The following is a 17,386-nucleotide window of genomic DNA, read 5'->3' on the forward strand; positions in this document are numbered from 1 at the left end:
GAGCCCCAGGACAATAGGGTACAGGGGCAGGGGCACCTCAGTGGGTCACATAGCCTCAGCACCTCCCTGGTGCATGGGGTGTGAGCCAGTGAGCAGGATTCTAGAGCCTCCGGGAATGCTCTGGGACCTTGGGCATGGATGCAGCTGTGGGCCGTGTGGGTGCTGGTGGAGACACTCATGCATGCTTGGTTGCAGAGTTTCCCTGACTTGGGCCAGGATGGAGTCCTCCCTGCTCCCCTATTTATGTGTGTATTTAAGCAGGTTTGTCCCCCCAGGCCCTCCCCAGAGCTGCTGAACCACAGATGTCTGGGTCACCACAGTGGACCAGGTATGGGAACTTACCCTGAGGAAAAGACCATTGGTGTGGCCAGAGGGTCAGCCACAGGGACAGGTCTTGCCCAGCTTCTTCATAGGTAGGAGAAGTTGGAATCAATCTCCACACCTGGCCGGAGTTGCTGGCAATTGACTTGGGGATGGTGAGGGAGCCATGGCCTTTGCCCATGCTCCTGGCTACCTGGCTGTGCTGCAGATCACAGGGATGCCAGGCATAGAGAGGACCAGCTCAGCAATGGGCACATGCACTGCACAGCGGCCACTGCCTATAAGGGAAAGGACAGGTCAGGTGGCTCCAGCTTATAGCATCTGGAGCTAAGGGAGGGAACAGCGAGCGCTGTGGGGTGGCAGAGACACCTGACCCCACTGGGACGCAGCCGTGCCGGCTGGCGGTGGGTGTGGCTGTGCTGATCATCTTTGGTTTAGACACAATCTCTAAATGATTTACCAAAATAATGCATTACTTTTATTTTAAAAAATGAACTTGATTAAAAATCTAAATATCTGAGAATCAGAAGATAGTGTTCTGTGCATCTGCATTGATGAACTGAATTTATTTTAGGATTCCAGGATGCCTTGGGGTCTACCCAGACTTTGGAGAGATTTACACAGGGGCCAGCAGATTTTTTGTCACATCCACCTCAAAGGTATGACGTTGCTGTGTCTGCGGAAGCCCTCACAAACCCATCAGGCGAAGGTCAGCCAGGAAGGAGACAGAGAAAGAAATGAGAAGAGAAGGGCAGAGAGGGAAGGTGGGAGGGAGGGAGGGAGGAAGAAGGGAAGAAATTGAGGACACAAAGGCTGGGGCAAGCTGTTTTTATGCCCGGGTTAATGATGCTTGGACAGTGTGGGGAAAGGTGGCTGGACACAAGGGTTGGGCTGATGATGGGGGCACAGGGGACCCAGTGCAGCCCCTGTTGGGATTACCCCTGGCTCCTGCAGGTAGCTTTCCTTCCTCACAGGGGACAGGAGCCCTGGATTGGGTCTAGAAGGTCAGACATTCTCTCATTCATGCTTTATGGGTAGCCTGGGCAGAAGGGTTCTGGTTCCATGCTCACCTTGGGGAGGAGGAATTCTACTTTCCATGATTTGCCTCACTTGGAGAGGAGGCAGAAAATAGGCTAGAAGAAGGTCAGAGAGAAGAGATGCAACTGAGCCTGGATGTGCTGTGCTCTGCTGTACCAGCTTCGGGCCCCACAGCGCCCTCTCCCTGACAGGGTGTGGGGATGCAGTCCATTCTTGCCCTCCCACTGCCCTGGGAGATACCACGCCGGGGCAGACTTCCCTTATGGATGCATCTTCGCCGTGATGCTTGGGTGCAGCACATTTTGTCCCCAGCATTACTGTCTGGTGTTCCCCTTCTTCACCTTGACTCACTCACCCCTGCCGGAGATGCTGGCCAGAAGACCCAGCATGGAGGCATCCGAGTGCCTCCCCCAGGAGCGGGTGGCCAGTGAGAGCTGGCTGGTCCCCAGTGAGGCCCTCGTTTGTCTTTTGCAGGGTCCTAGAGGAATGAGAGCTGCAGAACTCTCGGGTGAGTTTTCCAAAACTCGGAGACAAAACCAAAAGTCAGTGAGGTCTGGGGTGAGCATTTTGATTCCACTGAGGAAACATAGAGTGACAAGGACAAGGTCACACACAACAGGGGAATTGGAAGAGCTCTGTTGGCCTTGTTTCTTATTCTCACATCGGAGCAACAATTGCTTCCAAAAACAGAGGAAGTATTCGGCCAGGCTGAGCATCAGAGCTGGAGTTAACAGACAGCGGAGGGCGAAGAGAGCAGAACAGAGGGATACAGAACAGGTTGGTCACTTCTTTTCCCTGCAATTGGTGGCGAGGAGACCTCAGGCCACTTGCATAACAATAAAGGCCACTGAGGCCACTGGTCCAGGAAGGCTGGGTGTTCTCTCCCACTGGGATTTCTGGGAAGGTCAGACAGATGGCTCAGTGTCAGCTTGAGTGACTTCGTCTTGCTTTCTGGCCTGGTATGCTCAGAGCTTTGTCCCCAAAATATCTCCTGTCCTTGTCATGGAATGGCATGGAGTCCTCCATGGGAGCCGCACACATGAGGACAGGAAGGTGGTGGAGACTCAGTTGGTCATGAAACACAACAGTGTCCCTGGTCCCCAGCAGGTGAGGACACCGTAATGGTAGGGTCTGGTGTCTTGCTGTGGGTGGAGAAGTCTCACTCTGACCCCTGACTGTCCGCAGAGCACTGCCCTCCCAGGCACTGAGATCCTGGGATCTGAGTACAAGGACTATGCCTGCACCTCCCAGGCTGCAATGCATGTGATCCGCAAAAGGCAGGAGGCCCTCACCTGCTCCAGCAACCCCTTCTCTCCAGCCACCGCCTCCACAGTCACCTTGGTCTCAGTTGCTGCTCCTCTGGAGCCTGGTCCTGAGTGGCTCCATGAGGCTTGGGCTGCTCCTTGTCCTGTCCTGGGCCCCACCTGTGTCCCCTGCTCCAGCTCACTGGGGGGCTACCTTGACCCTTGCCCTCCCCAAGGATGTGGGTGCCCCCTGCTCCTGGCCCTCAGCTGGAGGGGCGAGGCCTGACCTGCGGGGCGTCAGAAAATGACAGCAGAGCATGGCCTTGGTGATTTGGCATAGAAGGAGATGGAGAGGCCTTGTAACTAAGGTCTCTGATCTTCTGCCTCTCAGCCCTCCTTCTTCGCCGAAGCAAGTTACAGAAACCACGCTGGGCATGGAGGCACAGGGCTGTCATTTCTGCACTGAAGCTGAGGCAGGAGGATCACTGCAAGTTTGAGGCCAGCCTGGGCTACACAGCAAGACTCTGTCTCAAAAAAACCAGAAAAAGAAAAGAAAGAAAGAAAGAGAGAGAGAAAGAGAGAGAGAGAGAAGGAAAGAAAGAAAGAAAGAAAGAAAGAAAGAAAGAAAGAAAGAAAGAAAGAAAGAAAGAAAGAAAGAAAGAGGAATGTCTCCTCCCTAGGCAGGTCATTAAACACTGGAATCTTGCCCCAGAGCAGCCCCAAACCCAGAAACACTCCTATCTTCTGCCCCCTTCCCCCCATTCCAGAAAGTCCTGCTCACACCCCAAGGATGGAGAGGGCTCTGAGAGGCTTAGAAGAGCCTGGGGAGTCTGTGCCGGGAACCGAGCCCGTGACACATGGCCCGTAGGGATATTTGAAATCCAACTACAGCACTGCTCACTGCCTTTTGCTCTGGGGTGTTGGCTGCCACCCTTTGAGGTGGGCAGGAAAGGGGAAGCCCCTTCCCACTGCTAGGAAAACAAGTGGTGAGAGGCAGCAGGCTCTGTGCTGTGCACACCTGGACGCACCGTGTCCTCTGCCTCAGGTCTTGTACCAGAGACACACACAGAACTCATCACTGTCTTCTTGGTGTCTTCACTGTCCCAGCTTACATGGTTGACAGCAGCAGGGTGGCAACTTCTCCGAGCTATTTGTACTCCAGGAGGGACTGAGGTTTCCCACTGGAAGTATGAACATGAACCAGCACAGTGTTGTGCCACGATGTGGACAGAGCTGGTCCCAGGTGTGCCCCATCCATGGCCATGACCATGTGGGGGATCATTGACACAGCCTGGAGCCCTACAGAGGCAATGCTGAGCTTCCTGGATGGGCCCTGGGTGTCTCTGCCTCTGTCCCCTTTCTATGCTGCTGTGGACATAGCCAGGAGATTGCTTTCCAGGGTGTCAAGCCACGGCAGGTTGTTGTGGTGAGGGTTCCCACCGTGAGTGCAGAGCCTGCTCACAGTCCTCATTATGTGGTTCTGAAGGAAATAAAGAAAGCAGATCTGGGCACAGTGGTGCACACCTGGAATCTCAGAACTCAGGAAGCTGAAGCAAGGGGATCTCAGTGAGTTCAAGGCCAGCCTGGGCTACATAGTGAGACCCTGTCTCAAAACAAAACAAATAAATCAGTAGTTCCTGCAAGCCTGTCTTTCTGCACTATACCATACGTACTTACACCCCTTCAGTACTGGGGCTTCAGGTCTTTAGGCAAGCTCTCTACCACTGAGTTACAGCTCCAGCCCATTTTACTTTATTTTATTATCTTATTTTATTTTCTGTTTCCTTCCTAGACCTTTCAAACTGCTCCTAGAGGTGGGCAGATTTATGTTATTAAAGTTTCCTTATAGACAAATGTCAAAGCCATCTAATTCACATTTTCATGTTGGAGCCAGTGAGTGTCCTCGAGGACCCATATGCTGCACCCTGGGCAGGTGAGCAGGATCCTGATGGTCACCCTCTGTGTCCCTGGGACCCACATCCATGGATCCATCAATGACAGGTCAAGGGTATTTGGGAAAAAATATTTACAGGATTTTTTTCCCTGTCATTATTCCCTAAGGAATGCAGTGTGACAACTACTTGCATAGCATTTTCAGTGTATTACATATTAGAAGAGGTCATGGAGGGGTGATCTAATGTAGAGGAGAGGATATGTGTGGGTTCTCTGTAAATGCATAAACAATTTACACAGGGGACTTGAGTATCCTCAGATTTCGGTATATTCAGGTGTCCTGGAATCAGTTCAAGGGGGATGACTGTACTCAGCCCAAATCAATGCATAGTGTATCGTAGAGATAATTAACTTAATGTGTCCCCAAGCAGTAGCAGGAAAGGGCATGGAAGTTGGAATACAAGTATGGTAGGTATTAATTTAATTAATCACATTAGCAGTATTCTGATTAGAAGAATCTGTGTATTAGACGAGAAAGAGGATTACATTTAGTTAGTGGTAGTAAAATGGGTTAAATATATCTGTGAATCCCAGTTGGCAGGAGATCCGAGACTGGGCTAGGCAGTTGAGGGTGTAACTGAGCCCTTTCCAATCTTCTCTTACAGATGTATGAAGAAACTGGAGATGAGAATGCCTTGGCTATTTGTCTTCTGTTATGGTTTATATCTAGATGCCCACCCCCCAAGCCTCATGTGCTCAGGCAGACCTTTTGGAAGGTGACTGGATCAGGCAGGGTACTATACTTGTAGGTGGATTAATCCACTGATGTGTTTATAGCTAAACGTGCTGTTAGGAGGTGGGGTCTGGTTGGAATAAATAATAAATGAATATGTTCTTTCATGAGGACAAATATCATTCTGAGGAGCAATTGTAATTACAAATTTACTTTCAGCTATTCCATATATTGGTACTACCCTGACTGAATGAATCTGAGGAAGGTTTTCAGTAGACAAAGCAACCTTATCATGATTCTTTGCTTTCCACTTTATTTTATCATTTATCATTGCAGGTTTAACCATAATTCACCTTTTATTCCTTCGCAAAACTGAATCAAACAATCCCTCGGGAATAAACTTGGATTCAGATAAAATTCCATTCCACCCATTTTATTCATCAAAGATATTTTAGGGCTCCTACTAATATTTTTTAACTGTACTAATTCTTGTTTTGTTTTCACCAGATCTTTTAGAAGACCCAGAGAATTATATTTACCTAGATAAATATATACCTACAAACCCCCTTAATACACTCCCGCATATTAAACCAGAATGATATTTCTTATTCACATATGCTATTCTACATTCAATTCTTAATAAACTAGGAGTATTAACTCTAGTATTTTCTTTCTTTCTTTTTTTTTTTGGTACCGGGGATCGAACTCAGGTCCTTGCTCTTGCGCAGCAGGCTGCGAAACCACTGAGCTAAATCCCCAGCCAACTCTAGTATTTTCAATTCTCATCCTAGCAATTATTCCAGCTCTTCACATATCAAAACAACAAAGTATAACATTCCGACCCTTTAGCCAATGTTTATTCTGAATTTTAGTAGCTAACCTTCTTGTTCTTACTTATTTGAATTGGAGGGCAACCAGTTGAATACCCATTTATTATAATTGGATAACTAATATCAATTTTATATTTCTGTATCATTTTAATCCTTATACCTCTTACAAGTATAGAAAACAAATTACTCAAATGAAGAGCCCTTGTAGTATAGTCATTACTTTGGTCTTGTAAACTGAAAATGGAGACCCTGTCTCTCCAGGACAAAATTCAAAGAAGAAGCACAAAGCTCCACCCAAAGCTGAAATTCTTATTAAACTACTCCCTGAAAACACCCTTATTTATATAGTGTCATTATATAAACTCACTGTGTAATTCATGCATTTTATGCACTTCTACATTAATTAATGCATGAGTACTATATATGTATAATTTTACTTTAACTAATGTATGCTTCATCAACATTAATACTACAGCCCCATCCTTATAAGTAAGTATATTAAGTTATGACATTTATAAAACATTTATAATTCTCTATTCACATAAATCCTTATCAACACAAATATTACTTACCAAATCTTACTATATCTCTTACATAATACATACATTCCATTATTAGAAATTAGTGCTTTAAGTCAAATCAATGCTTGTGAATATGCCTATCACTTTCCAGTGTTTGGTCCTTAATCTACCATCCTCCATGAAACTATCACCCCACCAGACAGATGTCCCTCTTCGTGCTCTGGGCCCATGAGATGTGGGGGTTTTGATAACTGAAACTTCAACAGGCATCTGGTTCTTACTTCAGGGACATGTAATCTAAAATTGCCCACTCATTCCTCTTAAATAAGACATCTTGGTGGACTAATGTCTAATCAGGTGATGATCACACATAGCTGTGGTTTCATGCATTTGGTATCATTTATTTTCGGGAATGCTGTGACTCACCATAGCCGTCCAGGCATGGTCTGAGTCAATTCGATTGTAGCTGGACTTTGTAATCAGTATTCTTAATTCATATAATTTTATTTCTGTTGTGATTTCACTTCTTGCTTGAAGGACATAGTAAAACTTTAAATGTACACGTGTATGTACACACACATGAACAACCAATAACAATTTGTTAACAACCCCCTAACCCCATTAAATATGAATAATCTTTAATCACATAACTTCATTAAAGTTATATAGGCATATTTTGATTTTTGCCAAACCCCCAAAACAAAAGCTATTTATACTTTATTATTAACAAAATGCATATTCCCAAAATTGCCATTGTCATAGTTATAATATTGTTTTTACTGATATGTCAGTACTAACCTTTTCCTATGTTTCTTCCTAAAAACTTTATCCTACTACTAAGCCCACTTTCCTCTCTAATCTCCCATTCTATGAATTTTATTTAATCTTTTTTTACTAATTTCGTTAATGTAGCTTAAAGAAAAAGCAAGGCACTGAAAATGCCTAAATGAGTTAAATTTACTCCACAAACATAAAGGTTTGGTCCTAGTTTTTTTTTTTATTAACTGTTAGCAAATTTATACATGCAAGAATCCTCATACCAATGAGAATGCCGTCTAAAGCAAAATTGATTAAGAAGAGTGGGTATCAAGTACACTTCATCAGTAGCTCACTACACCTTGCTCCACCATGCCTCCATGGGAGACAGCAGTAATAGAAATTAAGCAATAAACGAACTGAGATCATTGGGTGTGTGATGTAGAGAAGCATATCTCGCTTCCTGGCTCATCCCTTCTCTGCTTCCTGGCCAGTATGATGTGAGCAGCTTTTGTCCATGAGGCCCCTCTGCTGTGCTGCTTTTCCTTTGGATCCGGCCAACCACTGACTGAAACATGAGCCAAAAGAAACCTTTCCTCCTTTAAGTTGCTGGTATCCAATATTTTGTCCCAGTAATGAGAAAAGGGACTATGACACCTTCCTGTATCCAATGATACTGTACTTTGGGGTTTTCATCCATCCATCCATTCAGCCATCCATCCAATACACCCTTACAGATCGTTTCTTAAGAGTCAGGTGCTGTATTATAGGTCACACACCCCAGGTATTCCTCAGAGCAGGCTCTCAGCACCTTAAGGAAAAACAACAACAACAACAAAAAACCCCACAACAACAACAAAAAAACCTTACTTCTGGCCTATTTGGAAGACAGATTTCCAGATGAAATCCATGTTTAGCACTTCATTCCTGACCTCCATTTGCCTTTTAGTCTTGTTTTATGGTTAGCTGTTCTTTAGCTTTGAGTAGAATTAAAAGTTTGGATCCAGGACAGTTTGGAAGCACTTATCTCCTGTAGACAAAATTGTTAGGAAACAAACAGAAACCACAGCAATTTTCAAGGCCCAGATAACTGACTTCCCAGAGTTCCAGCCCCAGTCTTAGCCTGTGCTCAGTAAGTGGGCACATTGAAGACTTGTGGATCCAAGTGGGGACAGCATCCCGGAAGCACAGTCATGCAGCTGTTGCCGTAAGAGCTAGTGTTTACTTTCTGTGATCATGTCAAAGTTCCTGCTGGCGCTCAACTGTAACCCAGCCCTGGCCAGGCCCAGCCAAGTGCTGATGGAGGGCTTCTAAAATTACGGGTTGATTCTGATCCCTTAGCACTATCCAGAGAATTTAGGAGTAGGGCTGGAAATGGCCCTGCAGACAACAAGGAGGTGAGTGGCATTTAACATAGAGGTTTTCTGAATTTGGAAGCTGGATACCCCTAACATTGTCAGCTGCTGAAACTCACCCCAAGGGCATTATAATAGTCTTGAGAAAAGAGAAAACATGGAAAACTAAAACCATGTAGAAAAATGATGAATTTGACACATACAAATTAAATGGCATACAATGTCATAGACGCCTGCTCAAGGTCCAAATAAAGCTATTATATTCTTAGGTCAAAAATGCATTTAAGGGGCTGGGGATTTAGCTCAGTGGTTCTGCCACCTGCCTCCCAAACACAAGGTCCTGAGTTCGATTCCCGGTACCAAAAAAAATGCATTTAACACACCCAATCTACTGAATACCATGGCTTAGCAACACAGTGTACTGTGGAGAATTGGTTGTTTCTCTGGTTAGAATCTGTCCCTTGAAGGTCATGTGTTGGGAATTTAACCCCCAGAGCAACAGTGTTGGGAGGTAGGGCGTTTAAGAGGTGATTAGGAATGGGTTAAAGCCATCACTGCAGGACTGGATTGGTTCTGGAGAGAGTGGGTGTCATATAAGTCTGGCCCCCTCTGGTCCCCTCTGTCTTGTGCATGCCCTCTTGGCCTTCCACCATATTATATGTACCCTCTTGTGCTTCTGCCGTGTTATGACACAGTGAGAAAGCCCTCATCAGATATTGACCCTTGATCTTGGAATTTCCAAGTTCCAGAACCATGAACAAATAAACATCTACTGTTTATGAGTTACCCAGCCTGTGGTTATTCGACTAGAGCAGCAGAGAATGGGCTAAGGCAGCTGGTGGCCTCGTGATCATGTGGCTGAGTGGAAGCTTTGGCTTGCTGCCACTGCCTGGTGCCATGATGGAGTATCCTGCTCCATATTCATAGCCTAGGAAAAGTTTAAAAATTGAAGTATGGTTTCTACAGATTGCATTCACATCATTGTAAAGTTTTTAAAAAAATTCTAAATTGAATCCTAAATCGTAAAGTGAGGACCATCCATACAGGGTTAAAAAGTATTGTCTGGGGCTATAGGATGCCCAGCTATTTGGTCAAACATTATTGTGGGTACTTCTGCAATGAGAGTATTGGATGAGATTAACATTTGGATAGGAGACTGAGTAAAGCAAATCATCCTCAATAACATGAGTGGTTCTCACCTAAACAAGAACCCAAGTAGAAGCTGATTGGAACAAAGTCTCACCGACTCTGAGTAAGAGACAATTGTTTTGCCTAATGGTTATCAGACTGGAATATTTGCTGGTTCTTCCTGGTTCTAATGCAGCTTGCTGGTCTTTGAACTTGAACTGGATATGAGTGTTGTAGACTTGAATGCTTTCATAATCAACTGATCATTTACCATAATAAATTTCTCTCTCTCTCTCTCTCTCTTTCTCTCTCTTTGAACTTGAACTGTACATCAGTGCTGTAGATTTGAATGCTTTCATAATCAACTAATCATTATCATCATAAATTTCTCTCCCCCCACCCCCTGATTCTATTTTTCTGGAGAATCCTGATCAACTTTGACAAATACAGCAGAATAATATTTGCTAAAATTTAAAATGAGTATATCATTTGATGTAAAATTTCCTTATCTAGAACTCTGTTCTAAGAAGACTTTTTAACTACACAAATAGAAAAGCACAATTTTCATAAATAGATCCAGGGAAGTCATCTGTGGGTGGTGGGGGATGGGTAGATTTTATTTTATGTCTCACAATTTTCTTGATTGTTATGTTTTAATGAATAGATATAATTTTGAATCAGAAAGTTATTTTTAAAATAAATTTTCACAGAGGTTCAATGACTGAGCTCGAACTTGGACTTGGCCCCCAGTTCTCTGTCAGTCACCTTGTGCTTTGTCTCCCACCAAAGAGACTCAGCTTTTGTTCATGGACCTGAGGATGGCAGGCCAGGTGTGCTCCAGTAGGAACTTCCAGTAGGCCAGCTATAAGCCGCCATAATCCAGTCACCTTCCAGAAGCCCCAACTCTGAGTGACTTCAGCTCTTGGGGATCATCTAGGTTTAATCCATAACTAGCCTCACCAGCAAGTGGAAAATTTTCACAGCCTCTTCTGCATACTGCCACGCCAACAGTGATGACAGTAACCAAAGTGTCTGCTACCCATGTGGAATCATGACTTCCAGTTCAGCTTCTGTTTTAACAGAAGCATCAAGGAGGCCATCAGACACATGGCCCTCCTCCTTGACATCAGCCTCAAGCAGGCGCAGCTGAAAGGCAAAGATTCCAGTTTCCCCTTCATAGTCATTTGCAAGATGCCACATGTGCATATCTTAAATGCTGGTCATGTGTGCTGGACTTGTTTACATCCTCAGCCTGCAGCACCCTTTGATGCTGTGCTGCTGCCCTAAAGTTATTACCTTTTGTACAGAGTACTAGAGACTGAGGATTCCTCATCCAAAAATCCATAATTCTGCAAATCCACAACATCTTGAATGCCAACATGACACTACAAGTGGGAAGACTATCTGACCTCACCTGATAGGTGACAATCAAAATACAGGTGCACTGAAAATATTGTATGATTGATTGGGCGCCTATGAGACATAAATGAGCTTATGGTTAGATGTGGCCCCCATCCTCAAGATATCTCATTCTGTGTAGGCAATTATCCCCCAACCAGGAAACACTGAACTCCTTCTAGTCCCATGCATTTCAGAGACAGGGTGCACACTTGCACTGTCTTGTGTTTGTCCTAGTGTCACCAATTCCATACTTTAGGGAGAGGTGTGCTTCAGAACCAGCTCTGGAGTCCTGGCTCACTGCATCAAGCTGTTCAGCCATTGTCTTCGCCAGGCTTTCAACTCTCTTGACCAGAAGTTCTGTTGTTGTATTCTACCTTCACGTGGCAATCGCTCCATCATTTATCTCAATTCTGTGGTGTCATAAAAAACAGTGATGGCCAAAACTCTCCAAGGTGAAAGCACACCATGATTTGTGCAGGATGATATCAGAATAGTGGCACTGCTGGGGAGGCTGACCCATAAGACAGGCATCCAGGAGATCCTGGAATGACCTGGGCATGTCAAGGCCACAGTCAAGACCTTCAGGGAGCCTGAGAAGCTGGTCCTGATTCCAGTGGACAAGAACATGTTTCAGTACTTTAGCAATCAAAAGAAAGCATTGTTGTGTGCCTGTTTGATAGTTGATTGATTGTGTCAATCTGAGTTGTGGAAGACCCACTGTAGGGAGGATTTTTGCCAAGATGGTGTGAAGGGAAGCAAAGGAAGGCTCACTTCTGTTTCTTAGCAGGATCTCCAGTCCTTGCTTTCATCTTGGATGTCATTTCGTGGCTTCCAGTGCAGACTCTTCAGCTTCCAGCACCAACCCTTCAGCCTCCCGATGTGGACTCATACTGGACACTACAGAGAGCTCCAGGTCTTCAACTGGATACTTCAAGTCCCCAGGATGCAGACAGACCTTTTGCACCCTTCCACAACCAACTGTGTGGGTGGTCATTGTAAGCCAATCTGTAAATTCTTATATATTTGTATATCTTGTATTACATCTGCTTTTCTGTGGCTGACATAGCTTGAACAATGTGACCTTCCTTTTTGCCACCATTGCACTGTCATCTGGCTTGCATCTTGAAGATGAGCCATGATTTCCTATTCCAGTTTCTCACACAGCACTCCACAGAGCATCCAGTGGGCTGGTCAGTCCAGAGTTGGGTATGTGAGAGAATGGGGTCAAAGGGCTCCACACACCGTTAGCACCCAATAGAAGTTCTTTCTTCTCCCTCCTCCCTCCTTCCACTTCCTCCTTCTCCTTCCTCAGCTCCTGGGAGGTAAAAGCCATTCCACTGGGACTGGGAAAATCGGGTATGTGAAGTATGCAGTCCTATTAAGGAAAATCAAATCCATGTCCTGATGGACAATTCTAAGGCCTATGGGCTGCACACAAGAAAATTAACCCCCCTACTTCCTTCCTCCTCCTGCTTTTTTTTTCTTCCTCCTTTCACTTCCTCCTCTTCCTTCCTTCTTTTCTTCTTCCTCCTCCATGGTGCTAGGGTTGGAACCCAGGGCTCCCCGTGTGCAGGGAGGTGCTCCCCGGCTGAGCCCCGGCTGATCTCTCCACTTCACCGTGCTTCTCCCATCCTTAGATACTTTCACCAGTACCCCCTCCCCCTCCCGCTCCTGTGTTTTCCCTTCTTTCTTTCTCTAGCTAGTGTGTTGTGTTTGTGTTGAGGGCGGGTTTGAGACACAGGGTGGCAAAGGCAGCTGTCGGGGACTTTCAGGAAACAAATACCAATCCTGAAGCATTAGTCTGAGCTGTTTACATGTGAATCCTTGAGCAAACACCACCCTGGCAGCTACCATCTGTCTCCTGGCTGGTGACCATCCCACCCCAGCCTGCTGCTAGAAGACAAAAGTCCTGATGGGGTTACTAAGTTGAAACCACCTGGGCTTAGCCCTGGGCTCCAATCACACCATGAAATTCCTATTTCTCAAGACTGGAATAATTGTGCTAAAAGTTATCCTTTGAAGTCAGCTGTGCTCCGCTTCTTGAGACGGTGTGTGGGGCCCATTGGGTTCAGAGATGTCTGGGAGTGAGTAGAAAATGGTGTGTGTGTGTGTGTGTGTGTGTGTGTGTGTGTGTGTCTGCTTGCTCAGTACCCAGGATGTCCAGGAACTCATGAAAGCCCTTTCCTAGACGTGATGTCAGCATGCAGTAAAAGGATGCATTTAGGCCAAAATCACTTTCCATAGCCTTGGCAGCCACACAACCCCACAGGAGGGATGTTGCCAGGGAGCCCGGAACCCTCTGTCCTCCAACACTGGGGAGCACCTGGCACTCAGCTGGATTCAGGCTCCAGGCTTCTGTACACAATGCCATCCACCTCTGTATGGGTCCAGTGGCAGAGAGAAAAGTTTCAGTTAGATCCTATTTATTTTTAAGGGAGCCTCAGACTCTCCGGGGTGCTTCAGAGCTTTCCCAAGCTCTACTGATAACACATCTTCCCCTTTCTGAGTAGGTTTTTCTTTTATGTTTTTAAAACATTTTACCTTTTTTGTTTTGAGATATTTTCTTACTATGTAGGCTAAGCTGGCCTCCAACCCACCATCCTCCTGCCTCAGCCTCCTGAGTGCTAGGATTACAAGCATGCACCACCACACCTGGTGGCTCCGGGCTTTTTAATTTCTTTAAAAAACCAGGAAAAGGAAAAAGGGGAGTTAACACTCTTTGGACACAGATCCACACCTCTGTATATGAAGAGAGTTAAATTTGAGGTATGCTAGAAGAAATAAAGATAGGTAGAAAGGAGACAAGGAAAGCATAATTTTAAAATTGAACTTCTAAGAAAACCACAGTTTCAAGAAACAAAGCTACCAAAGTTACAATGACTTTTTCATTACAAGGCCTTTTTTTCTTCCAAGCTTCTCACTCCTAAGTTTCTAAGTCTTTCTTTTTTTTTTTTTTTGCATGTGTACCTTTGCTTTTATTTTGAAATTTTTTTACACATTGTAATTTGAGAAAAGTAATTATTTTGTAAGCAATGCCAAAATAAAACTTCCCAATCACCTAAGGTGGGAAGTGGTCACTCTGCTGCCTTTGTGGATTCCTCTGCCTCGGAGGGGGCTTCACTGGCCTCCCCTATGTTGTTTGTGACCATCTTGTCCTCGTCGGAAGAGTCCTTGTCGTGTAGCTTCTGTGCCATACTTTGCTTCCGGGTGACACTGAGAGGCCTGCTCATGTCCCTGAGCCACAGGGGCTGCCAAAACCAGGAGAAGCCCTCCTGACTGTCCTTTTCCACTGAGTACTTCCTTCTCTGCCCCAAAACCCTACTTGATGACACTTCCTTATCTTTCCTCAAAGCTGTTCTGTGGGAGCCAATCTTGATGAGACAGAAGATGATGATCAGAAGCATCACGGCCACCATCATGGATATTGCCAGGATGCGCTTGTTGTTGAAGCCGTGTCCTGGAACTTCCTGTGTGTGGTCCCTTGGCTCACCCTGCACCTTCTGATTGCTCAAGGCCCCTGTGCTCTCAGGCAAGACCTGAGATGAGATCTTGATGTAGGTCTCACTCTTCCACTGCTCCATGTCCCACTGGGCCTGGGCCACCTTCTTTTCCTGCTGCTCACTGAGCAGCTTCATCAGGAGGCCTGTTCTGTAGATAAGCTTGGTACAGGGCAGCTGCATGCGGGGCTTAGAGCAGTCCATTTTCAGAGTGCGAATAACATAAGAAATGAGCCTCCTCACCTCCCTGTTGGGAATGAGGATGTGAAGCTGCTGGTTTAGCTGGGTTTCGAACTCATCTCCGGGGGACGACAGCAAGGGGACAGAGCTTTCTGGAGGGGGTGGCTCAGTGCCAGTGCTGGTGTACTCCCAGTGCATCTCATTGGTGTGGTCATCAGTGGATATCAGGGTGAGGGCAGAATCCATGGCAGAAACGGGAGAGTTTGTGGTAAAAACATTTTTTTCAGAGGTGTTTTCTGCAGTTTGGTTTTCTACAGCAGCACTTCCTATAGAGGTTTTGGCAGGATCATATAATTTGGGGAAAGGATGCTCCTGAACACGTGGGTCTCCAGAGGACGAGAGGAGCCCTTGAGAGGGGGAATGGATGAGGCTCCTCTGCAATCTTCAGCCTCCCACATGGGTCTTCCTTCATGAGCTGCTCCCTGGGGTTGGCCTTGAGTGTTCTGTGGGCCTCGAGCAAGGCAGTTTTATGAAAGCCATGACCTTTTTTGGAACCTAAGATTGATTTAATAGCTTTCATGCTTTTAACTCAGCATGTTCTAAAAGTAAAATGAGGTTGGTGAGGTCTTTGGCTCCATTCCTCACCCCATGTGGGGCTTTGGCCAAGGCAGAGGTGGCTGACCTGCCCAGCAGGGGATCCTGCAGGGTGGAAGACACGAGCACCTTCTGTTCTGTATGGAGAGGGTTCCTGGGTCCCAGCACCCCCTCATTCTGCCCTGGCTTCCCTGTGCTGGGGCTCCTGAGGCTCCATCTGTCTGCGGTGTTTTTGGCCAGTTGCTGGGTGCTCTGGTTCTCCCTGACCTTCTGTTTCTGCCTCTCTTTGAGCAGGCTTTTCCGTATGCCCTTGGGGGCCTTGAGGACCCTGTCCACTTTCCATAGCCTTCTCCTTCCATGCTGATCTTCCACCAGGCAGTTTTCCTGTGCTTGAGCACTTGCCAATTTCTCAGGAACATTGGGAACAATTTGAAATTTGGGACTTGAAAGGCTGGACTGCATAAGCATGCCTGTTTTCTCTTTTTTCTTAACCTCCTTAATTTTTCCCTGAATTTCTGTGTCTAACCAATTCTGTAGAAAATACAGCTTCTTCAGTTCATTTCTGTAAGCCGAACTGCTGGACACAGGTTGATGAGAGGGGTTTTCATATTGCCTTTCATGTAGCCCTGGGGATTAGCTTCATTTTGTATATTTGAGAAAAGGAGTTGAATGAATGGCAATAATGAGTCTATATCTTCTAGATTTACCTCTGAGAAATATGGCAGTATGTAATTGAGTGCTCCAACCACATCATTTTCACCATTAGAGTCAAGCTCCTTGTCCACGAAGTCTGACCAGCTGACATCACTTTGTTTGGAAGACGACTTTCCAGACTCGATCACCAGCTCAGTATTAGTGTTCTTTTTCTGGGCCTGTAACACCTTCATGAAGGCTCCTTCTGCATTCCCTACAGGGTCTTCCTCAAAACACTGTGTGGCACTAGTCACACACTCACTGTCATAATGCAGCTTGACTATCTTGCAGACAACCTTAATATCATTTTTAAATTGGGAGGGGCAGCAGGCCATGTGCCTCAGTATGATCAGTGTTTTCAATTCAAGTGTCATCATGAGGATGTCCTCAACTGCCGGAGATGGGGTGTGTGTTGTCACCAAGTCTAGATAGCTTAATGCTGGCAATTTAAAAAGATAGGAATCTTCAACACTTGACAGAGGATTGTGATTGAGGATGACTTTGTGCAAAAACTGCATTTCATGCCATGCCCTAAATGTCCCAAAGCTAATCTGAGTTACTAAGTTGCAGCGAAGATTTATAACCTGCAAAAAGGGTAGTGGTTCAAATGTTTGTGCTTCAATAAACTGTATTCTATTGCAGGATAAATCTAAATACCAGAGGGACAGCAGGCCTTTAAAGGAATTTTTATATAATCCAGTCAGGTCATTTTCACTGAAATTTAGTTTCTCAGCCCACCTGTATGTTGTCCAGATATTCTCACCAAGGTAAAAAATAGCATTTTCTTGGAAGTTGAAGGTGGTAAAGGTGTTGTTGGGCTCTAATACAGGCACTTGGTGGAGCTTGTGTTTTGGCTGAGACTAGTACATGATAAGGTCTCATCCTGGCAGGTACAGAGCTCACATATGTCGGTGTTTGTCCTGGCATTCTGCTTCTCTTGTACCGTGGAAGCCTTTCCTGGAGAGTGACTCACAGAATACTCAGTGACCACAAATTCCACATCCAAAGGCCAAATGGTGACTTCCGCCAGGTTTGGATGCTGAGCCTGCACCTGCTCTGGGTGTGTAAGCATCACCTCAGGCTGCTCTGGAGGAGGAGATGCAGCTTCCTGCAGAAGTACAGTTATATATATATATATATATATATATATATATATATATATATATATATCTGCAAAATGGTGTTTAAAACCTACAGGAATA

At 45.5% G+C, this 17,386-nt stretch overlaps 1 protein-coding gene, 1 long non-coding RNA gene and 1 pseudogene across 2 annotated transcripts; 1 reads left to right on the plus strand and 2 right to left on the minus strand.

The window, feature by feature from the left end:
- Window positions 1-25: 25 nt before the first annotated feature.
- Window positions 26-6,385, plus strand: LOC147829758 (uncharacterized). The gene is made up of 5 exons (XR_015448426.1): window positions 26-328; window positions 896-980; window positions 1,834-1,867; window positions 4,396-4,536; window positions 5,162-6,385. It is a non-coding gene; the product is annotated as an uncharacterized LOC147829758 (long non-coding RNA).
- Window positions 6,386-14,003: 7,618 nt separating this feature from the next.
- On the minus strand, window positions 14,004-15,322 carry LOC110349030 (leucine-rich repeat-containing protein 37A2 pseudogene; annotated as a pseudogene).
- A 540-nt stretch (window positions 15,323-15,862) lies between these two features.
- On the minus strand, window positions 15,863-17,289 carry LOC101721802 (leucine-rich repeat-containing protein 37A2-like). Its single transcript, XM_087204140.1, is given in 2 exon segments — window positions 15,863-17,040; window positions 17,043-17,289. Coding segments are annotated over 2 exon segments (1,212 nt in total). The 5' UTR covers window positions 17,257-17,289; the 3' UTR covers window positions 15,863-16,042.
- Between the last annotated feature and the right edge of the window lie 97 nt (window positions 17,290-17,386).

The sequence above is a fragment of the Heterocephalus glaber genome, unplaced genomic scaffold (genome assembly GCF_053883595.1).
Source record: "Heterocephalus glaber isolate CG9 unplaced genomic scaffold, H.glaber_assembly_v1.0 deba00000470, whole genome shotgun sequence".
Classification (NCBI taxonomy): domain Eukaryota; kingdom Metazoa; phylum Chordata; class Mammalia; order Rodentia; family Bathyergidae; genus Heterocephalus; species Heterocephalus glaber.